We start from the raw sequence: 20,004 nt of genomic DNA on the forward strand, positions 1-20,004 counted from the left end.
TGTGTGTGTGTGTGTGTGTGAGAGAGAGAGAGAGAGAGAGAGAGAGAGAGAGACATTTTGTTCAGTTTATTTTATCTTGTTGTGGGTGTGCACCTCCTGTGTAAATGTGTGTCCTGGAAGTAGGTGAAACATGCCTTCTGTTGCTCTGACAAGTTCTCTTAACTGTGTTGTATTTCCAGCGTGGGTATTAAAAATGAGTAATTTGGCAAGCTTTCTGTGTGAAATCTCCTCAGACTTGCAGTGAGTTGGAGGCAGAGAAGCTCCTGACAATGACAGGATGCCATCTTCTGTTTATGTGGGATATTTTTTCTTCTTTTTACTCGTAACAAAGGCAGTAAATGCACGCGATCATGTCATCCTGTGTCCCCAAATTCCTGCCCTGCTCCTCTTTCCGCACATAATCTGTATTTTCTGTCTCTTTTCCTCTCTGTGTTTGTTCTAATTTACCCTGCAGGGTTTCTGAGCACAGGGGACCAGTCTGCTAAGGGGAACTATGGCTTGTTGGACCAGATCCAGGCCCTGCGCTGGCTCAATGAAAACATTGGCCACTTTGGAGGAGACCCAGATAGAATCACCATCTTTGGCTCGGGAGCCGGAGCCGCCTGTGTGAACCTTCTCATCCTCTCCCACCACTCAGAGGGTAAAGATCCTTCACTGTCATTGTCACATTAGTAGTCATATACCCTGCGCAAAGGAAATTAACATTTCAGGACAGTGTGGGTAGTGTATTTCTTTGAAGAGCATGCTGGTCATTTCAATGAACAGCCTAAACCAGATAAGAATGTACGACAATATTCAGAAATAAACAGGAAAAACTGCAGGGATTCAGTAATGTACAAGGAAGCCAGATTGTCAGTCTGGACAGCGCTAGAGTCAGCAGATGGTTATGTGCCATAAAACTGTTACTCACCTTGGGACACAAGCCATGTAATAATCCCACATAACATAATTCCACAAGGGTCTAAGATCACTGACTGCACTGACAAAATTGTCTTTCTCCAATGAAAGTAATCCTCTCTGGCCAAGGCTTTACGAATGGATACCAAATATATCTTGAATTGGATTTCTTTTCCAATTCCAATTTGAATGCTTTGGTGATTCTAAGCAGAGACATTCAGAAACTGTCACACCACGGTGTTGCAAGTTTGTTGCTCATTTAATCGATGGGACAATAAAAGCCATGCTCCCTTGAAAAGAACAAAACGACAGTCAGAGGTCGTGGACCCAACCTCTGACAAGAAAGTTGTTTGCCTCCACACTTTTGGCTACTTTCATTTGTTTTCTACAGTAGAGCGGCATCTGAATGAGCAGGCAGTTGTTACATCTGCTGCCTCAGTAGCAGTCGAATATTTTAGTTCACTTGAAAAATCGCTCTCATAGTTTCATAGAAACTTTCCCACTAAGAACTTTTCCATCATCTCGTCCCTTGCATTTTCACTTCCTGCCCTCCATCTGAATTTAACGCCATGTGACTGCAAACAACCTGTTTTGCTTTATCTCAAGAAGCCTCTTGAGCTTATTTGACACCATATCTGCATTTGACATTTTTCACTGCAGAGAAAGATTGAGGTGTGCTTCAGCTAGCTTCCCATATCCACCAAAAACTACGAGCAAAGAGATTTAACCATTCAGTCACTACTCTAACAATCGTTATTTCTGGATAACTTTAAAACTGAGTCAACCAGCAACTGTGAGATGCCCTTACCAGCTGCATCATACAGTAACTGAATATTCAACATTGTTTTTAATAGAGTGATTTAAATGTTTGTTCCTCTGTTTTGATACATTTGAAAGCATAATATGAAAATGCAGTTCATGTGAAAATGTCCAGTGTTGCACCCTTGGTTCGTCCTCGAGGCACCACATCTGGAACCACTGCAGTATACTGCTTATAAAGGACTGTACTGTACTCTGTTTCTTTCGTTTGTTTCTGAATGGCAGATCTCTAAAATACCCACCAGATGTTTGATCACTAATCCTCTGATTTGGTGGGTAGAGGCAGAAGGTGAATGGCACTTTATACTTTACCAAGAATTCAGATTATGTTATTACAGTACCTCAGTGTTAACCTTCACACTGACAAACTAAGCAGATCAAATAAAAGCATTTTTTTAACTGTACTGTAATGTGTGCACACGCATCTCTTTGTCTATCAAGAGTTGGAAAACGTTCAGGAGGACATGGAAGAGCATTTCAACAATTGGGCAATATTGGCCAAGTTGTTAGCTGTCGTCAAGTTGCCAGCTAATGTTTTCTGTATCGCTGCTGTCCAAGAACAAAAACACACATCACACTCTGGGCTTCCTGGTTTAACCTTCAGTCTCACACACTTCGTATGGTGCTGTATTTAAAACATATCCTATCATTATATTGGTTCGCCTATCGGGCCAAGCTTTGCTACTCCATTTTGAAGTCAGGCTGGAAAAACCAGAAAGTGCAGAAAAAGTTGGAGGGTGAAGCGTTTTTCAAGGTAGTGTGTGTGTGTGCGGAGGAGAGATGAGATGAGGAGTGGAGCTGGAGCTGCAGCTGAGAGGCTTCTTAATTGATTTCACAGGGAGAGGAGCGGGGGTGGGGCACATGCAGAATATGGGGGGGCTTAATTATTAATGACAGAATCTGCAGATAAAACAGAGGGACAGCAAGCCACTTTACATAACAGTGCAGCGGTGCAACAGTGCGAGCAGTTTTCTTTCTCTCTCTGTCTGTCTTTCTGTCTTTCTTGCTTGAAACAGCACGGCCGTCGAGCCCACTGCTGTGCGTCGAGTTGTCACCATTTTTCTTGCTGCTGTCTCTTGTTGTATGTAATGGAAGCACTTCATTTTCCTGCCCTAATGTTCAGAGAGATCTTCTCCAGTTATGAAAGCGGCAGAATATCTGCTTCCTTTTGCTTCGTATGTAATACTCTGCCATTGCTCCTCCTCCAACGTATGCATTATTGAAGTCGTACTGTAAGGCCTTGAAGGCCCCATCAGCTGCTAACAAAAGTGTGTCAGAGGGAAAAAAAAAAAAACGGCGCTGTGCTGAGAGAGAATAAGTGATTGTATGTTTTCTGTTGAAGCTGTATCTGCTGTATATGGTCTGGTCTCTGTGAAGGCCTGTTCCAGAGGGCCATCGCTCAGAGTGGCTCAGCCATCTCCAGCTGGGCAGTCAACTACCGGCCTGTGATGTACACCAAGATCCTGGCAAGGAAGGTTGGCTGCACTCTGGGGGACATGGCCGAGTTGGTGGACTGCCTGAGGAGGAAGAGTTTCCGGGAGCTAGTGGACCAAGACATCCAGCCTGCTCGCTACCACATCGCCTTCGGACCTGTGGTAGACGGGGACGTGGTGCCCGATGACCCTGAGATCCTCATGCAGCAGGTCAGAGCTGATTTCTCTGCATATCATCCAGTGAATGATCGCATTGTGTCTGTCATTTCTTAGCTCGTGCTGTGTGAATACTGCACTCTGTGCTGGCATGTCACTCTGTGTGTGCTCTTTGTGACACCAGGGCGAGTTCTTGAACTACGACATATTGCTGGGTGTCAACCAAGGAGAGGGTCTGAAATTTGTGGACGACAGCGAAGGAGAAGACGGAATATCAGCCGCCTCGTTTGACTACACCATCTCCAACTTTGTGGACAATCTGTATGGATACCCAGATGGTCAGATTCTGCATTACTTTACCTTTAAATTCTCAATTTAAAGCTCAGATCTTTGACTGTACATGTGTGGTTGGCCTCCACTGAGCACTGAGAAGTACTTAAAATAATGTTCAAGCATAATTTCTTACTTACTAAAGTAAAAGTAGTAGTGCTACACTGTAAAATACATACATGAATACATACATTCATTTTCAGACTCAATTACAGCTATGTCAGGCAGTAAACATTGTAACTACATAAGTATTATTAGCAAAAAGTACTTGATATATAAAAAGTAAAAGTACTCAGAGCACAAAAATTTCATCCTGTCATTAGATCATTATTACGGATACCTTAGTGTGAAAGCAGCATTTTTCTGTTTTAGTTGGCCGAAGTGGAGCTACAACATAGTTTGAATCATTTCACATACTGTTGGGTGGAGTAATCTGTATCAATGCATTGCATTTTATAAGCTCATTAAATAACTGAATGAGATTTTTATTATGCCATGCATACAACTAATCCCAGCACGCATAGGCTTTCAATAGGCTAACATATGACTTATATTTGTTAGCTATAGCTGTCAGAAGTACCATATTTCCCCTTGTAGCCTAAAATGGAAATACTTGAATGAAATACCTCAAATTTGTTCTTAAGTACAGTGTTTGCGTAAATCTACTTAAATGTACTTTCCACCATAGCTGCTAGCATTCTCATCTGCTATCATTTCCTCTTCATTATCTGACGCTTTTCCAGACAGACATTCTGAACAGAGCTGGTGGGAGTCTCACACATTAAAGTATCTGCGGGAAAAATCTGCAATAATAGAAGTGTAACTTTAAGTTTGTATTCCAGTATCAGTTATGAAGCACTGCTGTGTCCAAAATAAATAGAAGTCAGTGAATAAAGAAATGCAGCAGCTTGATTAACAAGCTTCGCTGTGTTTCTTTCTTTGCTGTAGATTCTTTTTGCAGAGACACCTGTGTCATGCACTTCTTCGCTGATTAACTTTGCTGTAAGGAGACAAGCTGGCAAGGCTACCAGAAACTAGCCGACTGACGCCTCTGTCTGTCTTGGTCAGTCATAGTGTTCCCTCGGAGAGTCTCCAGCTTGTGGCATTGTCTCGCCTCAGTGAACTGCTGTGTAGCTGGAGAAAGTCACTGATTGAACAGATCATTTGCTGCAATGAAACTCGCAGTAACGTAGCGTTGGAAAACATCGATTTTGCCATATAAAAAACTATAGCCACAGTAAATTTTGTTTGTGACATTTTGTGGGCGATGAAAGCCCATGCAGTGAGACAGGAAGTGGAAAGAACAGCTAACAGCACGCCACTGTGGAGGCTACATACATTTACAGTATTTCAGCCAAAAAAGTTTGAGCTTTAAAACCTTTCACCTAACGTTCCAGATAACCAAGCTCTCTCTGACTGCATACATGCTCACGACCCACTTTGTTTCCTGCAAGGTAAAGATATCCTGAGGGAGACCATAAAGTTCATGTACACAGACTGGGCTGACAGGGACAACAGTGACATGCGTAGGAAGACCCTCCTGGCTCTGTTCACGGACCATCAGTGGGTGGCCCCGGCCGTCGCCACCGCCAAATTGCACGCTGAGTTCCAGTCGCCTGTCTTTTTCTATACCTTCCACCACCACTGTCAGACCGAGGCGAGGCCAGACTGGGCAGACGCAGCCCACGGAGATGAGATCCCCTATGTGTTTGGGATTCCCATGGTGGGAGCCACTGACCTGTTCCCCTGTAACTTCTCCAAGAACGATGTCATGCTCAGCGCTGTCGTCATGACTTATTGGACCAACTTTGCAAAGACGGGGTGAGTGTAATGCCAAATTTAAGAATGACTTTCTGACATTAAATGCAATTATCTTATTAAATGTCAAGTTGGTGTATTATGTAAAGCACTCAACACATTAAATAATGCACAAGCACATTGATGGTTTAAAGAGATAAAGATTATTTTCCAAAGTTACCCAATATTTGACCAGTTGGCAAGGAGCCACAAGGTATGACCATAACTTCATTGGCATATTGATAACAAATAGTCACGTTCTGAACATACAGTGATCACATGGCCTCATATTCCTTAATACACATTAAGGAAGTCACACACATGGAACATACAGGCCCCCATCCGTGTGTTTTCCATCTTGCCTCACTCAGTGGGGCTGCTTTTCCAGATCACTGTGACACAGAGAATAGAACAAGATAATATATTGAGCTGAGTAAAGTGAGTCACAGTTTAGTCTTAATTTTGGGGCTAATCTGTTGAGTTCTTGAACATGTTGTGTGTCTATTAACATCTGGGTTGGGGCTGTGGAGCACAGTGACACAGCACCTGCTCCTCCTGAGGCATTCTTTCTGCTGAAATGTGCTCACCCAAATAGCACCTTAGCTCTTGTGTTTTGCTGTATTGAACTGCTGTATTAGCAGCACCTGTAATGCTTAGTCAATAATTTGATAGTGATAATAATTCTTAACGTAGAAACAGTTCTGATTCTGTTATTTCTCTCTTGCAGGGATCCGAACCTGCCAGTTCCTCAGGACACCACCTTCATTCACACCAAGCCCAACCGGTTTGAGGAGGTCATCTGGACCAAGTTCAGCTCCAAAGACAAGCAGTATTTACATATTGGCCTGAAGCCTCGTGTCAGAGACAACTACCGGGCCAACAAGGTGGCCTTCTGGCTGGAGCTGGTGCCACATCTCCACAGCCTCCACAAAATCATAAGCCCCATCACCACTCACCTGCCGCCCGGAAGCACCAACCGCTGGAAGGTCCCCCACAGCCCCGGCACCCGTTCCACACGCCACCCTGTGATCTCCACCTACCCGCCTGATCCTGAGCCCGATGGCTCAGAGAGACCACGCTACTCTCCCTTCCCGAGTGAGACTAGGGACTACTCCACCGAGCTGAGTGTGACAGTCGCTGTGGGCGCCTCGCTTCTTTTCCTGAATGTGCTGGCCTTTGCTGCGCTTTACTACAAACGGGATAAGCGCCATGAACTCATGCAGAGACGCCACCGCCGACTGTCCCCGCAACGTGGCACTACGATGGGCATGGGTGTTGGCATGGGAGTCGTAGGGGCCCCACCGCACAACGACCTGGCGCTGAGTCAGGAGGAGGAGCTGATGTCGCTGCAGATGAAGCAGCAGAGAGTGGAGCTGGAGCACGGCACACCCCTCCCTTCTCGCGGCGTCCACGGTGACCTGGAACCCCTGCGGCCTCCCGTGTGCCCACCTGACTACACGCTGGCCCTGCGGCGGGCGCCGGAGGACGTGCCACTGATGACAGCCAATACCATCACCATGATTCCCAGCACCATCAGCAGCATGCAGCCCCTCCATCCCTTCAACACTTATCCCCCGGTCCCGGCCCCCTCCACTACACCTGTCCCCAGCCACAGCAACAATGCCCTGCCACACCAACACTCCACCACCCGTGTATAGGACCAGGCACAACCCCACTCTGGGCTTACAGAGACGCACCACACAAACTGCTCCATACAAACTCCACTCTCACCGCCCTCTATCCTTCTTTACTATATCTTTGTCTTTTCTCATTAAGCCCTCAAATAAAGCTGCAGTTTGTAAGATTTTAAGCAGTGAAATACCTCTAAAATGTAATCATAAATCAAGGAGGAGCTGGTTAAGCGGCTCCTTTGCCAAAAGCCTGTCATCATAGGTACGCACTGCTTTGCACCGTTACAGCTCTTTCAATATCTCTTGCTTAGGTGAGCCACCAGACGCAGCTTTAAGCTTGTAGCTCTCTCCCTGAGGGGTATGGAGCTAATCACAATCAGTCAGGCATCTTACGTGTAGCTTGGTTGTTTTGCGCATGTGTTGTTGTGTCCGTGTTAAACCATGTTTGACATAGAATACATACATTCATTTTCATTCGTTTAGTAAAAAGATAACACAGTAGTGAGCAGCATTGTATGAGGCGACATATGCCCCGACAAGCTGTCTGTCATAAAGCGGGGATTTCTTGAAACTTACAAATTGCAGCTTTAAAGGCCCAATCTGGAAGTGAAATTTGGCGCCCTGTGTTGAGCACTATGTCCCAACAGCTGTCTCTGCGTTCTGATTTCAGAGACTTTTGTTAAGTGTAAAATGTGCTGACAGCGCTGGAAGCACGAGGAGGAACTATTTTACCGTCAAGCTTGAGTTTTGCATTGATTTTCAAACTTATGCAGGAATTGTCGCATAGTATTGTTGTAAACAAAGAGCTGTCAGCGCTGCAGCTGCCATTGCTTACAGTCTGGCACCTGGTTGCTACCTTTTTATAAAGTCCCCACCTCACTTGCGAGCTGTTGACTGGGGGCTACACACCCCCTGCCCGAAGGCCGCAGCCCAGAAACGTTCCAAATGTGGCAAAATAAGAAAAGAATACAGACAGAGGGCTCTGCAGATAAATACACCACCACACACTTCTAGTGGCTCATAAGTGATGATTGAGTGGAGTCCACACATTTTTTTTTCTTTTTTCAGAAAATCCTGCATAGTGTATGAACCTTTAGTCTCTGCTGTTTCCAAATTATTTCATGCACCTGTTTTCAGCAATGATCAGCGACCGAAATGCCAAACGTCCTGCTACTTTAAAAATTCTTATGCTCACAAAAGCTGCTTTCAAAACATTTCCAGATTGGGGCTTCAACTGTTCAACTGTGGCGGTACAGGAAATAACTGAACCATGCTCAGTCTGTGGGGTGCAACCTGGAATCCAGGCTGCCCATTAGAACTCGCTGCATCTCGCCTCTAATCATGTCCATTACTTTATTTGTTTCTCACTCATTATCTCTCTGTCTGTATCGCCATCTCAGCCCATTTAACTGCTTCTATCTCTTTCCCGCTGCCTCATGCTGTCTCTCTCTGCATCTGCCCTTGTAGCTCTTTTTATTAAAGCATTGACATAATCCATTTCCATTTTCACTTCTTTCCTCTTTCTTGCAATCACTACTAGACTCTCTTTTCCTTTTGGAGTCTTTTATACAAAAACACAAATGTAAATGATGTATTATTAATAAATTGTAAGGATATGAATGAAAAAAAAGATATTCTGATATCTCGTTTTTACCAGCATTCTTGGTGCCAAGTACTGTGATAAAGTTCCTCTTTCACTGGCGTCCAGTGGACCGCCCGGAGAGGTCTGTCCTGACTGTATCTTACAAAAGGAATTACCATCATAAAAAGTGCCAACCCCTTCATCTTTCTTTTTGATCCACACACTTTTTTTAAATTCCACTCAATGTTGCACTGTGGCTGGTCTCTTCTTTAAAGGGAAATCAGATTCAATATATCCTCGTTTAAAAAAGAAGAATATAAAGTTTTATTAACTACTTTGCTGTCTGGGATATTTGCATGATTTTTTTTTTATAAAGAGTGTGGACAGAGAAGTTTGTTTGTCATTCTGATTATTTGCCTTGTTCTTCATTGATTTTTGTTTTTCTTCTTTTATTTTGAAAATCATTTTCAGTTTCTATTTTAATATCGGCTGCACTTTGTGGTATTTCAAAAAGGTATTAAAGTATTAAGAGATGAATATTGTGTAAAACTATGATTATAACAAAGAAAGTAAATATTTCCTCTTTATTTTTTTCATTTCCTAACACTGAGGCTGTGCCGCAAAACTACCAGAGAGACTGATGAAAGCCTTTTTCTTTCCTCCCTCTTTTTGCTCTGTTTCTCTTTATCTTTTGCAACTGTCAAGTTTGCAGTCACTGTATCTCAACTCACCTGAAGATAGCACTTTTTTTTGAGTTCCAAAAAAAGAAAAGAAACAACTACTTTTCATGAATAGTCTAAATAAGGTTTATGTCTGTGACTGACATTAACCACATGCTTCAAGTGTTTGAAGACTGCCTGACGGTTATCTTTTCGTCTGCTCTTATGTTGTTTCATGACTCTCCCCTCTGTAAGGTGGGAGAACGGATAAGATATATTTATGACGGTCAAGAGGTGAGAAAGCCTTGTATTGCGCGTTTCACATCTTTCGCACAACTGAACACACAGACGGGTCACGTCACTATGGACAATTCTGAAAACAAGCCAGTGACATTAGGACACCACTGGACAAACTCTGACAGTGATTCAATGGCAATGACAGGATAGCTCATCAGCTGCAGTATGACCTGTCAATGCACAGAGGATGCATTCTAAACACCTGATTGAAAAAAAAATTAACGGCAGACATTACTCATACACCTTATACCACATAAGCAAGGCGAGCGGGATTCGTTCCGCCTCCTTGTGATGCTCTGTATCCTGTCTGCTGAGGATAACGACACTCTGGAGCCAGACTGCCATCCCTCACACTGGACTGGAGCGAGCTGCGAGGACAAAAGAACAAAAACCAACACATGAAACAAAACTGTACATTTTTTAAGTGTAAGAGAACAAAACTGGAATTTGTAAATATTATGTTTGTCGTTTGGTTTTGAGTGATTGGCCGGATCTTTTCTTTGTGACAACAGGTGCAAGTTTAGATGACTTACATGATTTTAGCACTCATGCGTGTGTATGACTCTCCTTTATTTCCTAGATCTCAAGGACAAATTCCAATAGGTTACGGGCACATGAGTACATCTGTTAACATACATGAATAATTCTTAAAAAAAAAAAATCACAGCATGGTTGAGGTCAACGTAAACACGAAAAGGAATGCTTACGGCTCAGGTTAGCCTCGATATTGTGGTGATAAAAATGCTCTTACTGCATATGTGGCTGTCTAAAGCATAACCTACACACCTGGCACTATCCCATCAATCATGAAGGCAGCTTTTGAGTGAAACGAGTCCTTTGATTGGTTAAAAAGCCAAAGAACAGCTGCAGGTACAGATGAAGCAAGGGGAAGATGTGAGAAACGAGAGACAAGGTGGATGTTTCAAATGTGCTCAAAACAAACCACAAATCAAGGAATTTTACTTGTGATGCTGTTGGATTTAATTGTTAGTGTCTCACGTTGTCTTGAGCATTGTCATACAGTATAACCCGTAATTGGGAGGTTGTGAAATCCTTTGTACTCCTTTGGTCTTATTTCAGACTCTAATAACGGTGGTTGTTTTGCTACCTTTTGCAATTTTGTCTGCTCATTCTGTTTCTGAGATTATTGACCCAGCTGTTTGATGTGAGTTTGAGTTGCCCACGCTTCCAAAAACAGCATTAATAAGACAGTATTTTTGTTTTTCGTTGGTTTTGTTTCTTTGAAACGAGGGTTTGGACAGCCAACAGATAACGGAAGCACACTCACTAAGTTTACCTGTTTACACTACAGTTGATGTTGGCTTAAGGTAAGGGAAAAAGATAAGAAAAATAAAAAGCATTACAAGGATCCAAGTATCTTCTTCTTACAACATTTATTGCTAGAATGGTAATGTGAAGGCTTGCACCTGTTTGTCTGTTTCATTTAGTCTGATTCAGTAACCTGCTTGAAGCTCAAGATACTGTGAGAGAGCATAATGACCAGAAGGGGTTGAAAGAATTAAAGTTAATATTTCTATTTCAAATAGAGGCTATTACACACTGTATGTTGTGTATCTGAACTGGAAAACATTAAAAGACATTCTTAAACAAACGCTTTGCCATTTTTGTCACATTGTCAGAGATGCAATGTATAAACTGTAGTACATTTTCACGCCACTTGGGGGCAGAAGAACCCCACAACAAGTCAGTACACACAACCCAGAGCAACTTTTAACATTGTTACGGCTCACTGGTTAGCAGGCAAATCACTTATTTAGACAGCCTGCAGATACAAAGCTATTTTAAACGTATACTATGCAGGAATAGTAGAATGCACCACCTGCACCACCTGCAGCACCACATACCTACATAAGGCAGTGACTCGACAGCAGGGTACCCAACATCTTGCAGGAAAATGAGTGATGAGGTGTCAAATATTATACCAAATAACTATTTATCATGTGTTAACGGCGTGGTTGGTGTATATGAATGACCAGCTGTGCTAATAGTTGGATGGCTTGCTCTAATTACTCAGAGTTTAGCCATCATCAGCCTAGCTTGCTAATAGGCAGAGTAGTAGACACTAATTAATAACATAATTCCAATTCTTAGTAATCTGTGGAGTAACAGCAACATTAGCTAATTGTTTTTGTGTCCACACAGGAGAATTTTGGGGAGGGGTGAGGGGTGGTCTGCACTGTTGCGCCTGATTGCTGCCTTTCTATGAAGTCCCACCTCACCTGTGTGCTGCTATTGGCTGGAAACAACACACCCACTGCCCAAAGGTCAATGCCCAGAAATGTCCCAAACACCAAAATAACAAAGCCCGGGCAGGGGGCACAGTCTCTGCAGATAAAGACACACAATTTTTGTGGGTCATAATGAATGACAGGAATTACTTTTGCATTAGTCTGTACATTGTTTTCTGGGGGGAATCCTGCATGCTAAACCTTTAACTTTAATTATGAGGCGTTTTTCTGGCCTCCTGCTGAAATTTACCTTTTAGCTCTGGTTTGGTCTCCACCTCCTGAGAAAAATACCTCAGCCTATGAGCTGTGCGTTTGACTTGTTTCACCAGCTAGCTAGCAAGCTCAGCTGCTAACTGTATATTTGCCCACTGCTGCTGGAAAGACCAGAAAACGGAGAGTCTGAGGTTTGAGAAAATTTGCCTCTTTGTCAACATGAAGTTAAAAAAAGCATTGAAGAGGCTACAAAGGTCCGTAGAGCAGGTTGGTCGGGACTGTCAGTCATTTGATTCATTGACAGTGTGTAAAATATTGATTATTGGAGCTTGTAGTCAGTGGTAATGATTGTTTTGTTGTTTTGTTTTGTTTTGTTTTGTTTTGTTTTGTTTTGTTTTGTTTTGTTTTGTTTTGTTTTTTGAAGAAAAGAGGAAATAGTGTGGCTGCTCAGAGAGAATATCAACATCAAGATATACACACAGTAAGATTGACAGTTATCGCTCATCATGGTTGCTTATTTCTTCAGGAGTAGGTATGAGTTTGAGGACATCAGAAACAGTTTTGTGGTTGTTGCTTTTCAGCTCCAGCTAGCATTCACCACAGCCTCTTAAAGCTGAGCTTTTGGAGTTCTGACTTTCACTCCATGAGGTCCACAAGTTATCTAAAGGATTTGAATTTCAAAGCCTAAAATAACTTGGCAGCTCCAGTTTTATGAAGGGAACCGTCCTCTGATCTCTGTTTATTCAGCTGTTGTACTCAATAAATCAATATTACGGCAAATACTCTGGAACAGACTGATGCACTGCTCCTGTTGGATGAAGCATTTGTGTTAATGCACGGCTTTCCATTCATTCTAGGCCTGATGTGGAAATAATTGAACTTTTTTTTTTTTTGGCCACCGATGCGTACGTTTCTGTGGTGCTGCATCAGCACTTTTAGACCACATTACACCTTTTTTTTAATCCCTCCAAAGTCACAATTTACACTCTAATTAATTGTTTTTCTTAATTCACCAACTACATTTGCAGCATTATGAATGTCACAGGTAGAGTATAGGGAAAAAAATACACATCATTTCAATAAGCCAGCCCGGCCGGCCATTCATATACATTCAAAAAACAAACAAGCAACTTTTCAATAGTTCTTAGTTGGATTAGAATAACTGGCTTGAATTATTGTTGCAATAAGAGGTAAGTTATTAAACCCACTGGGTTTAATGACTCTCATGGTTCACTGTATTAATCCAAATCATCTTTGTCATAACTTCACATTCACTGTAAATAGATTGTAGAAGTGTTTGGATGACTGATGCACACAGTAATGTCACAGCATTTCTCTTTTGTACTCAGCTCAATAACCTCTGTGGATACAGACAGTGTGCTGGTGTCCCTGTGAGGAGTGAGCACCGAAAATACTCTTCCTCTCTCACTAGATGGCAGCGTGCAGCTGTAATGTATAGACACAGCCTGCTGCCTCAGAAAGTGAGTGCTTCCAGCCTCTATTAAAATTAAACCTCCTCCTTAGAATTGCAAATGAAAACGTCAGTGTCAAAACTTTGAAGATGCTCTTCAGCACCACATGACTTATGAAAAGTGAAATATGCTTTTATGATTTTCACAGAGGTAATATTCAAATGTCTCTCACTGGATACCCAAACATTATTCTCACTGTCTCTAAATAATGAAATGTAGATGGTAAAATTGGGGTTTTCAAATCCTGCTGGTTTAATGTTAAAAACTTAAAAGCTCTGCAACAAATGTATGCAGCTTTCCATAGATTCCTCTTTATTATTATTACATTCAAATGTCTTTTATAACTTAGAGATTAACTAAATGATTAAAGACACTAAAACCCATCAGACAGCCATGAAAGTCAAATCCAGCTTTTATAATGACACCAAACATTCAACCTGAGAAGAAGCTGTTTCTAAGCTCAGCACAGCTTAACATTCAGTTTACAATAATTTAACATGCTGACTACAGGCGAACTTCAGTCACACATGTTTGTTTTTCTTGTTTGTATTTTACTCTCAGAGCACATTTGTCATTTTTCACCTCAGTCACTACAACCCCCTTCATGAAGTTTGGTATTTTACTCATTAAAACACAGTACAGACCAGTAAATTCAGATAGTTTATTAAAGGAGTCTGCAGAAAATCCCAGCAAAGTGCCTCTCCTGTGACATGTTTCTGTTTTTCATAAGAGGAGAAACAATGAAGGCATTTATCAAAACGATCTAATTGAAGAAAATACATTTTAAGAGCACATCAAACCTCTGTTTGGAGCTGCAAGGGAAAATTAAAATAAACATTGCAGAGAATTATGACATCTTTTCATCACTCCTGAGGGGGAAAAACACAAATATCTACCATTACGCAAGTTAACTTGAAAGTAAGTAGGAACCCACGTGCTTTCAGATAGTGTGCTGCAGGTAAAGAGGGAGCGGTGATGGAGAGATGCAGTTGTCGTAGAAGATCTGAAGGTTCTGATCCACATCCATGCTGTTTTTCAGAAGGATCTCCAGTTCCTGCACCGGCATCTCATGCACGCTGTTGCCCTCTTTGGCGTTCTTGGCCATGGCTGCGTGGGACGGGAAGCGGATGCGGACGTCGTGCGGTGCGTTGCGGTCGTAGTCGGTGCAGCAGTACGCGGACCACACGTCTTCCGGGATGGCCACGCGGTCTTGATTGTTTCGCCGGATCATGTTGCCCCTGGTGGTCACGCCGGTGACGATGAAGGCCGTCCCGCGGCAGAAGTTGTTGAGACGGACCCGGATCCGCTCCTCGTACTCTCGCCAAGGCCCGATGTTGAACTCCCGGATCTCTGGGACCACGTTGGTCAAGGTGTACGTAGCGGCGCGGTCGTGTGGGGTGGACTGGTGCTGGTCTGGGTTCAGGTGACCTCTCTCATACAGGACCACGTCAGAATAGTCATCCAGAACTGCCTGGCTGTCCTCAAACTTCATGTGCAGGTAACCAGTAGGGAAGGGCAGCATGTTTCCATTCCCATCGATTTCTGCCAGCTGGACACACAGAAACAGAACTTACAGCATCCTTTCACGTGATGACTAACACAAAGCCACTTCCCCTGAGCCTCAAGACTAGAACTGTTGAAACTGATTAGATTTCATACTTCAGTGTGAGCTACCTGCTGAGAAATGAAAATGAATGACAGATCTCTGACCTGCGGCTCATACATCCATGGATAGTCCACACGTCTGTCTCCCTCTGTTTTCTTGAAGGTGTAAGCCGAGTAAACTGGAATCCGCTTGTGGGGGTCATACAGGGTCACGAAGCGAGGTTTGTCTGCGTAGCGCTGGCAGATCTTCTTCAGTTTGGTGTCGACGAAGCCGCGGGGTGGTGTCCCCATGTACAGGGAGTCCTTGCACCTCTCTACATGATTAAAATCGAAGACAACCGTTGCTGACACGAGAGGCAAAAAGCAGATTATCAAAGGAGAAAAAAGTAAAGGGCCCAACATGTTCATCGTGAAAGACGTCTCCTGCTGTAGCTTCTGCAGAAACAATGGCAAAAAATGTCTGCAGTTATGATTTAAATGTCACGAAGCAGATATGCAAATCAAGTAGAGTGTCACCAAAAGACAGGCCTCTGGACACGTGAGCGTGGATGTGCAGGTCATTGCATTGAACCTACAACTAAAATAATGTTGAATAAAAAGCTGTTTGTTCTCTTGAATATTATCCTAAATTGGATGTTTTTCAGGTTGTTGCTCTTTGACAGAAAGTTACTGCAACAAGCACATGGAAGTGTATCATCTCTGTGGCCACTTAGGCTACACTGAAAGGTTTGTCCTTGTGACTTCATTGGGATAGATTCATGTCATATATGTATTGTATTGGTGGTGCAATTCAATGGTAATGAAACTAGCCTCTAGATGATGATTCCTTTGGGTTTGCAGTGGTATGTCACATCTTCACCATGTCATTATTCTATATATTCACCTCAGTACTGCAAGGAACTCATAACCAACAAACCTATTCTGAACAACCAGCATCCACTATGCTTGTGAAACCTCCATTTGGCACAAAATGTAAAAACGCAGACTGCCTTCCTCTTGCAAAAACATTTTGACCTTGCAAGGTGTGTCGTAAGCATGTCCCTGCTTCCCTCTCACAGACGCCTTAATTCTACTAAATGTGGTGAAGAGACACAGGCCATATTGAAATGGGATATTCAGTGATGTACTCAGTGTAATGGTAAAATGCAAAACTGTCTAATCTGTCTGAGTGATGAACAAAAGGCCTACAGTGACCGGTAGGTACTATGCTACTCTGGTGCTGTGAGTGAAGCGTGGAGATAAAGGATGGAAGTTGACATAGCGACAAAGAGCGTATGTGTGCAGCACGTTTTCAAGTCAAGGTCTGAGGAAAGCATGCTGCCGAAATGCAGACGTTTCATTTAACAAGTCAGTCAAGAGCAAGAGTTGTACTTCAAGCAGCTGTGAGGATAATGATGAATATGAAGAGGCAAAATAAGAAAGTAATCCAGTACTCCACAGCAACTGAAGAAACTTAATTTGCCGTGACGTAGAATGAGTGTTTCATAGCAAATGGTTCAATGTTCTGCCAAAATGGGTGCTTGACCTATTTTGGCAGCTCACTTTGTACAGAGCAATTAATCCATCTGAAACTCTCTTCCTGTCTCCAAAGTTTTTTTTTTTTTTGTCCTCAGTCCTTCATAACAGCTTGGACACATTATGCAAATTCCTCTTCTTTTATTAAACACATGATGACTGTGGCCGCACAGTTTTCTCTTTCCAGTACTACCAGGTGCACTTTCTTGATTTTCCAAGTGTCGACGTCAACATGCCATGTGGTTTGTGGTTTTGCAATGACCTTCCTGTGACAGAGGGGTCACTGATTGATCCGCTCAGCGACCACATGTCCTGTCAGTGTCCTTGATCTCGTTGCACACGCTCTCAAGAGGATTAGCATTGAAATCAGTGATTCCCATCCAAGTGGTGGTACCTTTGCACTGGATAGAGCCCATTTGGAAAGATTTTGGAGTAGCTAGAATAATAATGAGCAAAAAAGGAGAGGAGGGAGAAGAAAGAAAGAAAGAAAGAAAGAAAGAAAGAAAGAAAGAAAGAAAGAAAGAAAGAAAGAAAGAAATTAGGATTTGATTAAAAACATTTATCCGCATATTGAGTCAACTGCACCTGAACAACCTGGAGTGGAAGCTAGTTAGCATTTGAGCAACCAGCAAGTCGTGGATGAATGGTTGAAACAGCTAAAGTAATGGATGAAAATCTGAAACAGAGCTCTAAATTGAATGATTGAACTAAATACAGCAGCTAAAAATAATGGAGAAATGGCTGAAATAGTTAACTAAACTAAAACCAATCAATAAATGTCATAATGTTGTCAAATTGTCATAAAAACATCCTCTTTTATAATTCATAGTAGAAACATCAAATTTAATTCAATTTTTAATTACTATTAATTCAATTACTAATTGAAATGAACACATTTGAAGCAGAGCTGTGGGAGAGTCTGGCTCAAACGATTGGAAGCCACAGATCTAAATGTCTGAAATGTAAAGAAAATGAAAAATGTGCTGCATATCAATGGCTTCTGGTGCTGTCCTATGCCGCCCTCCTCAAGTCTGTTTCATGCAAATGGCAACTGTTTGTCAGATTAGCCAGAGCAACAATCCTTCACTGCCTTAATAAGTCAATTTGAGTGATCGAGCGTGGTTATTCACTGAGGGACCAGCTCGCCTCTATGATCTAATCTTGAGTTATGACAATCATAACTTATGTAGCCTGGGCCGATGGTGCAGTTATGTGAACAGACATTTTTCAGCCGTCAGCATTTTTACCAATTAAAATTATAAATTCTCACCAAGCTCAGCCCTGGCTCGGCCGCCCTCTGCTGCCTCATCTTCAGTAGAAGATGCTGCTGTTGAGTTCAGTGTTATCACCGCTGGTCATAACTGTCCATGCAACACATTTCTGTTTTCCTCAGCCATTATCAATGTGAGTCATGGGGGCAGCACTTTGGGGAGGCTCATCAGCTGTCTGTTTGTGTATTTCTGATGGTGGATTAAAGATGTCGAGTGAACCTCTGATTCTCATGCAGATTCCTTACAAACGCAGTTAAAATGTGTGTATATTTGACCTGGGATAAGCCCATTAAAGGAAAATGAATGTTTAATGACAACTGAAACTAATTGTGGTTGATTCTGGTGCTGGGGGCTGCACAGTATGCAGTGATTTAAAATGCTGATATAATAAAGGCAGTATGATCATTTACTATAAAACCTACTCATTTTTTGTTGACCTATTCTACTGTATTTTTAGAACCCACTCCTTGTGCTCGTTCTTCATACTGTAAAATCCAGTGTGTCATCATGCAATAATATATATCGCCCACTTGGAGGCAGTGTAGGCTTGTTTGTTGCTTGTTCACGTTTCCTGCTTGTGATAAATGCATTAAAACATTTTTTTTTTTAATCCAGCACATTTTCAATAAAAAAGCACTGATGTGTTATGTGTTTAATGACAGAGGTGCTTTACATTGACAGACAGGCTGTACTGTGGGGATTATATTGTTAAAACTATTCCTCTGAAACTCTTTCTGTGTAAATTCATTTGTTTTAGTTTTCAACACGCTGATACAAATCTCCTTCCTGGTGCTCAATATGAATAATTTTAGGAATTTGTATTCAAAGAGGGCTTAATCATATCTTCCTGTTTTGGGCAGGTCTGTTTCTCCTTTTCCTTTCTTAACTTTTTTCTTTTGTTTTCATTCTTTTCTTGCGTTGCTCAGTTTGCCATGATAGGATTTTTATCAGCTCTGTATTTAGAGTCAGAATAGGAGTTATTAGTTATTATTAGCTATTAAGAAAAAAAACTTAACACATTTGTTATTTATTATTTGCAGTGATTAAACTAGTGTTTAATAATACAACTTTAATTCAATGAAATCCACATTAGGATGATGTCTATAATTTCTTCTGCAGGCACAGTGAAACATTTGCAGTATAATCATTGTGTGATTGCATCCGAAACCTGACAGCCTTTTGATGGGAGCTGTCGAGACAGAACAGATGCTCCCTCTGCTTGCACACTACAGGAGACAGTTTCTAGGCCTTCGCTGATCCACCAGGGGGCTCAATTTAGCAGATATTCTGAAGCTATGAAGCTGTCCCCACTTAGTTCTGCACCAAAGCCTGCTGATTGGTCCAAATACCCACATGGGGCTGAGCATTGACCAATAGAGTTTGGGCTGATCAGGGGCTGTTGCTAAGGCACTTCAGAGGTAAAAAAAAAAAAAAAAATCTGTCAGCAGTATGCTTCCACCATTTCACTCTCGCACTGGTCTGCCTCCTCCTCAGCTCGCTGTCTCTGCACCTCTGCCTCTCTCTGTGCACTCCGGGCCCACAGCTCTGCCTGCTTAGCTTTTATTGGTCGCTGATGGGTGAAATGAGCGGAGGAGTGAGTGGTGGTTTTGCATTGTGAGCCACAAAGACTAGACCCTCCCTCATGAACCCAGAGCTGTAGCCCCACCTCCCCCTGGTTATCCTGTGTCACTCGATATTTGAGCTCAGCCAACAGCCCTGGCCCTTCTGTCACCATTTACCTCCGCCTCACTTCCCTCTTCATCCAGAGAGATACCTGACTGTCCTGCCCTGCCGAGAGAAACCTGTGCACTGTTCACACTCATACTGCCAGGCCTAATGTGATCCTGTGGCCCTTTTCCTCTTTAATGAAGAATCTTACTCTGAAAAATGCTAGCAGCATGACAGTGTGCATGAGGTGTGTGTGTGTGTGTGTGTGTGTGTGTGTGTGTGTGTGTGTGTGTGTGTGTGTGTGTGTGTGTTTGCACAGATAAATGCACAAAGCTAACAAATATTGCATTTAAAGTAAAACAAGTGTCAACCGGTTGCAGTGATTTTTGGGAGAAAAGAGCTCGAGAAGA

General features: G+C 42.5%; 2 protein-coding genes across 3 annotated transcripts in view; one reads left to right on the top strand and one right to left on the bottom strand.

The window, feature by feature from the left end:
* Positions 1-10,941, top strand: part of nlgn2b (neuroligin 2b) — a 61,341-nt gene extending 50,400 nt beyond the window's left edge. The window contains exons 5-9 of one of the 2 annotated variants that reach the window (XM_070982253.1): positions 455-640; positions 3,094-3,359; positions 3,490-3,643; positions 5,090-5,456; positions 6,160-10,941. In XM_070982253.1, coding sequence (XP_070838354.1) covers positions 455-640; positions 3,094-3,359; positions 3,490-3,643; positions 5,090-5,456; positions 6,160-7,090 — 1,904 coding nt within the window. In that variant the 3' untranslated portion in view covers positions 7,091-10,941. The remainder of the gene's footprint in view (positions 1-454; positions 641-3,093; positions 3,360-3,489; positions 3,644-5,089; positions 5,457-6,159) is intronic. The other variant, XM_070982254.1, reaches the window with a different exon arrangement.
* A 3,534-nt stretch (positions 10,942-14,475) lies between these two features.
* Positions 14,476-17,071, bottom strand: LOC139345036 (endonuclease domain-containing 1 protein). Its single transcript, XM_070983485.1, has 3 exons — positions 17,050-17,071; positions 15,246-15,484; positions 14,476-15,084 (listed from the first exon to the last, which is right to left on the bottom strand). The coding sequence occupies exons 1-3, from the start codon at positions 17,069-17,071 to the stop codon at positions 14,476-14,478; spliced, it is 870 nt and encodes a 289-aa protein (XP_070839586.1).
* Between the last annotated feature and the right edge of the window lie 2,933 nt (positions 17,072-20,004).

This window comes from Chaetodon trifascialis, chromosome 16 (genome assembly GCF_039877785.1).
Source record: "Chaetodon trifascialis isolate fChaTrf1 chromosome 16, fChaTrf1.hap1, whole genome shotgun sequence".
Taxonomy (NCBI): domain Eukaryota; kingdom Metazoa; phylum Chordata; class Actinopteri; order Chaetodontiformes; family Chaetodontidae; genus Chaetodon; species Chaetodon trifascialis.

Coding starts and splice junctions, on each gene's coding strand:
- LOC139345036 (XM_070983485.1), bottom strand. CDS start 17,071: ATGGGCTCTATCCAGTGCAAAG. Junction 15,485..17,049: donor GGGCTCTATCCAGTGCAAAG/GTACCACCACTT, acceptor CTCTCGTGTCAG/CAACGGTTGTCTTCGATTTT. Junction 15,085..15,245: donor CATGGATGTATGAGCCGCAG/GTCAGAGATCTG, acceptor CTGTGTGTCCAG/CTGGCAGAAATCGATGGGAA.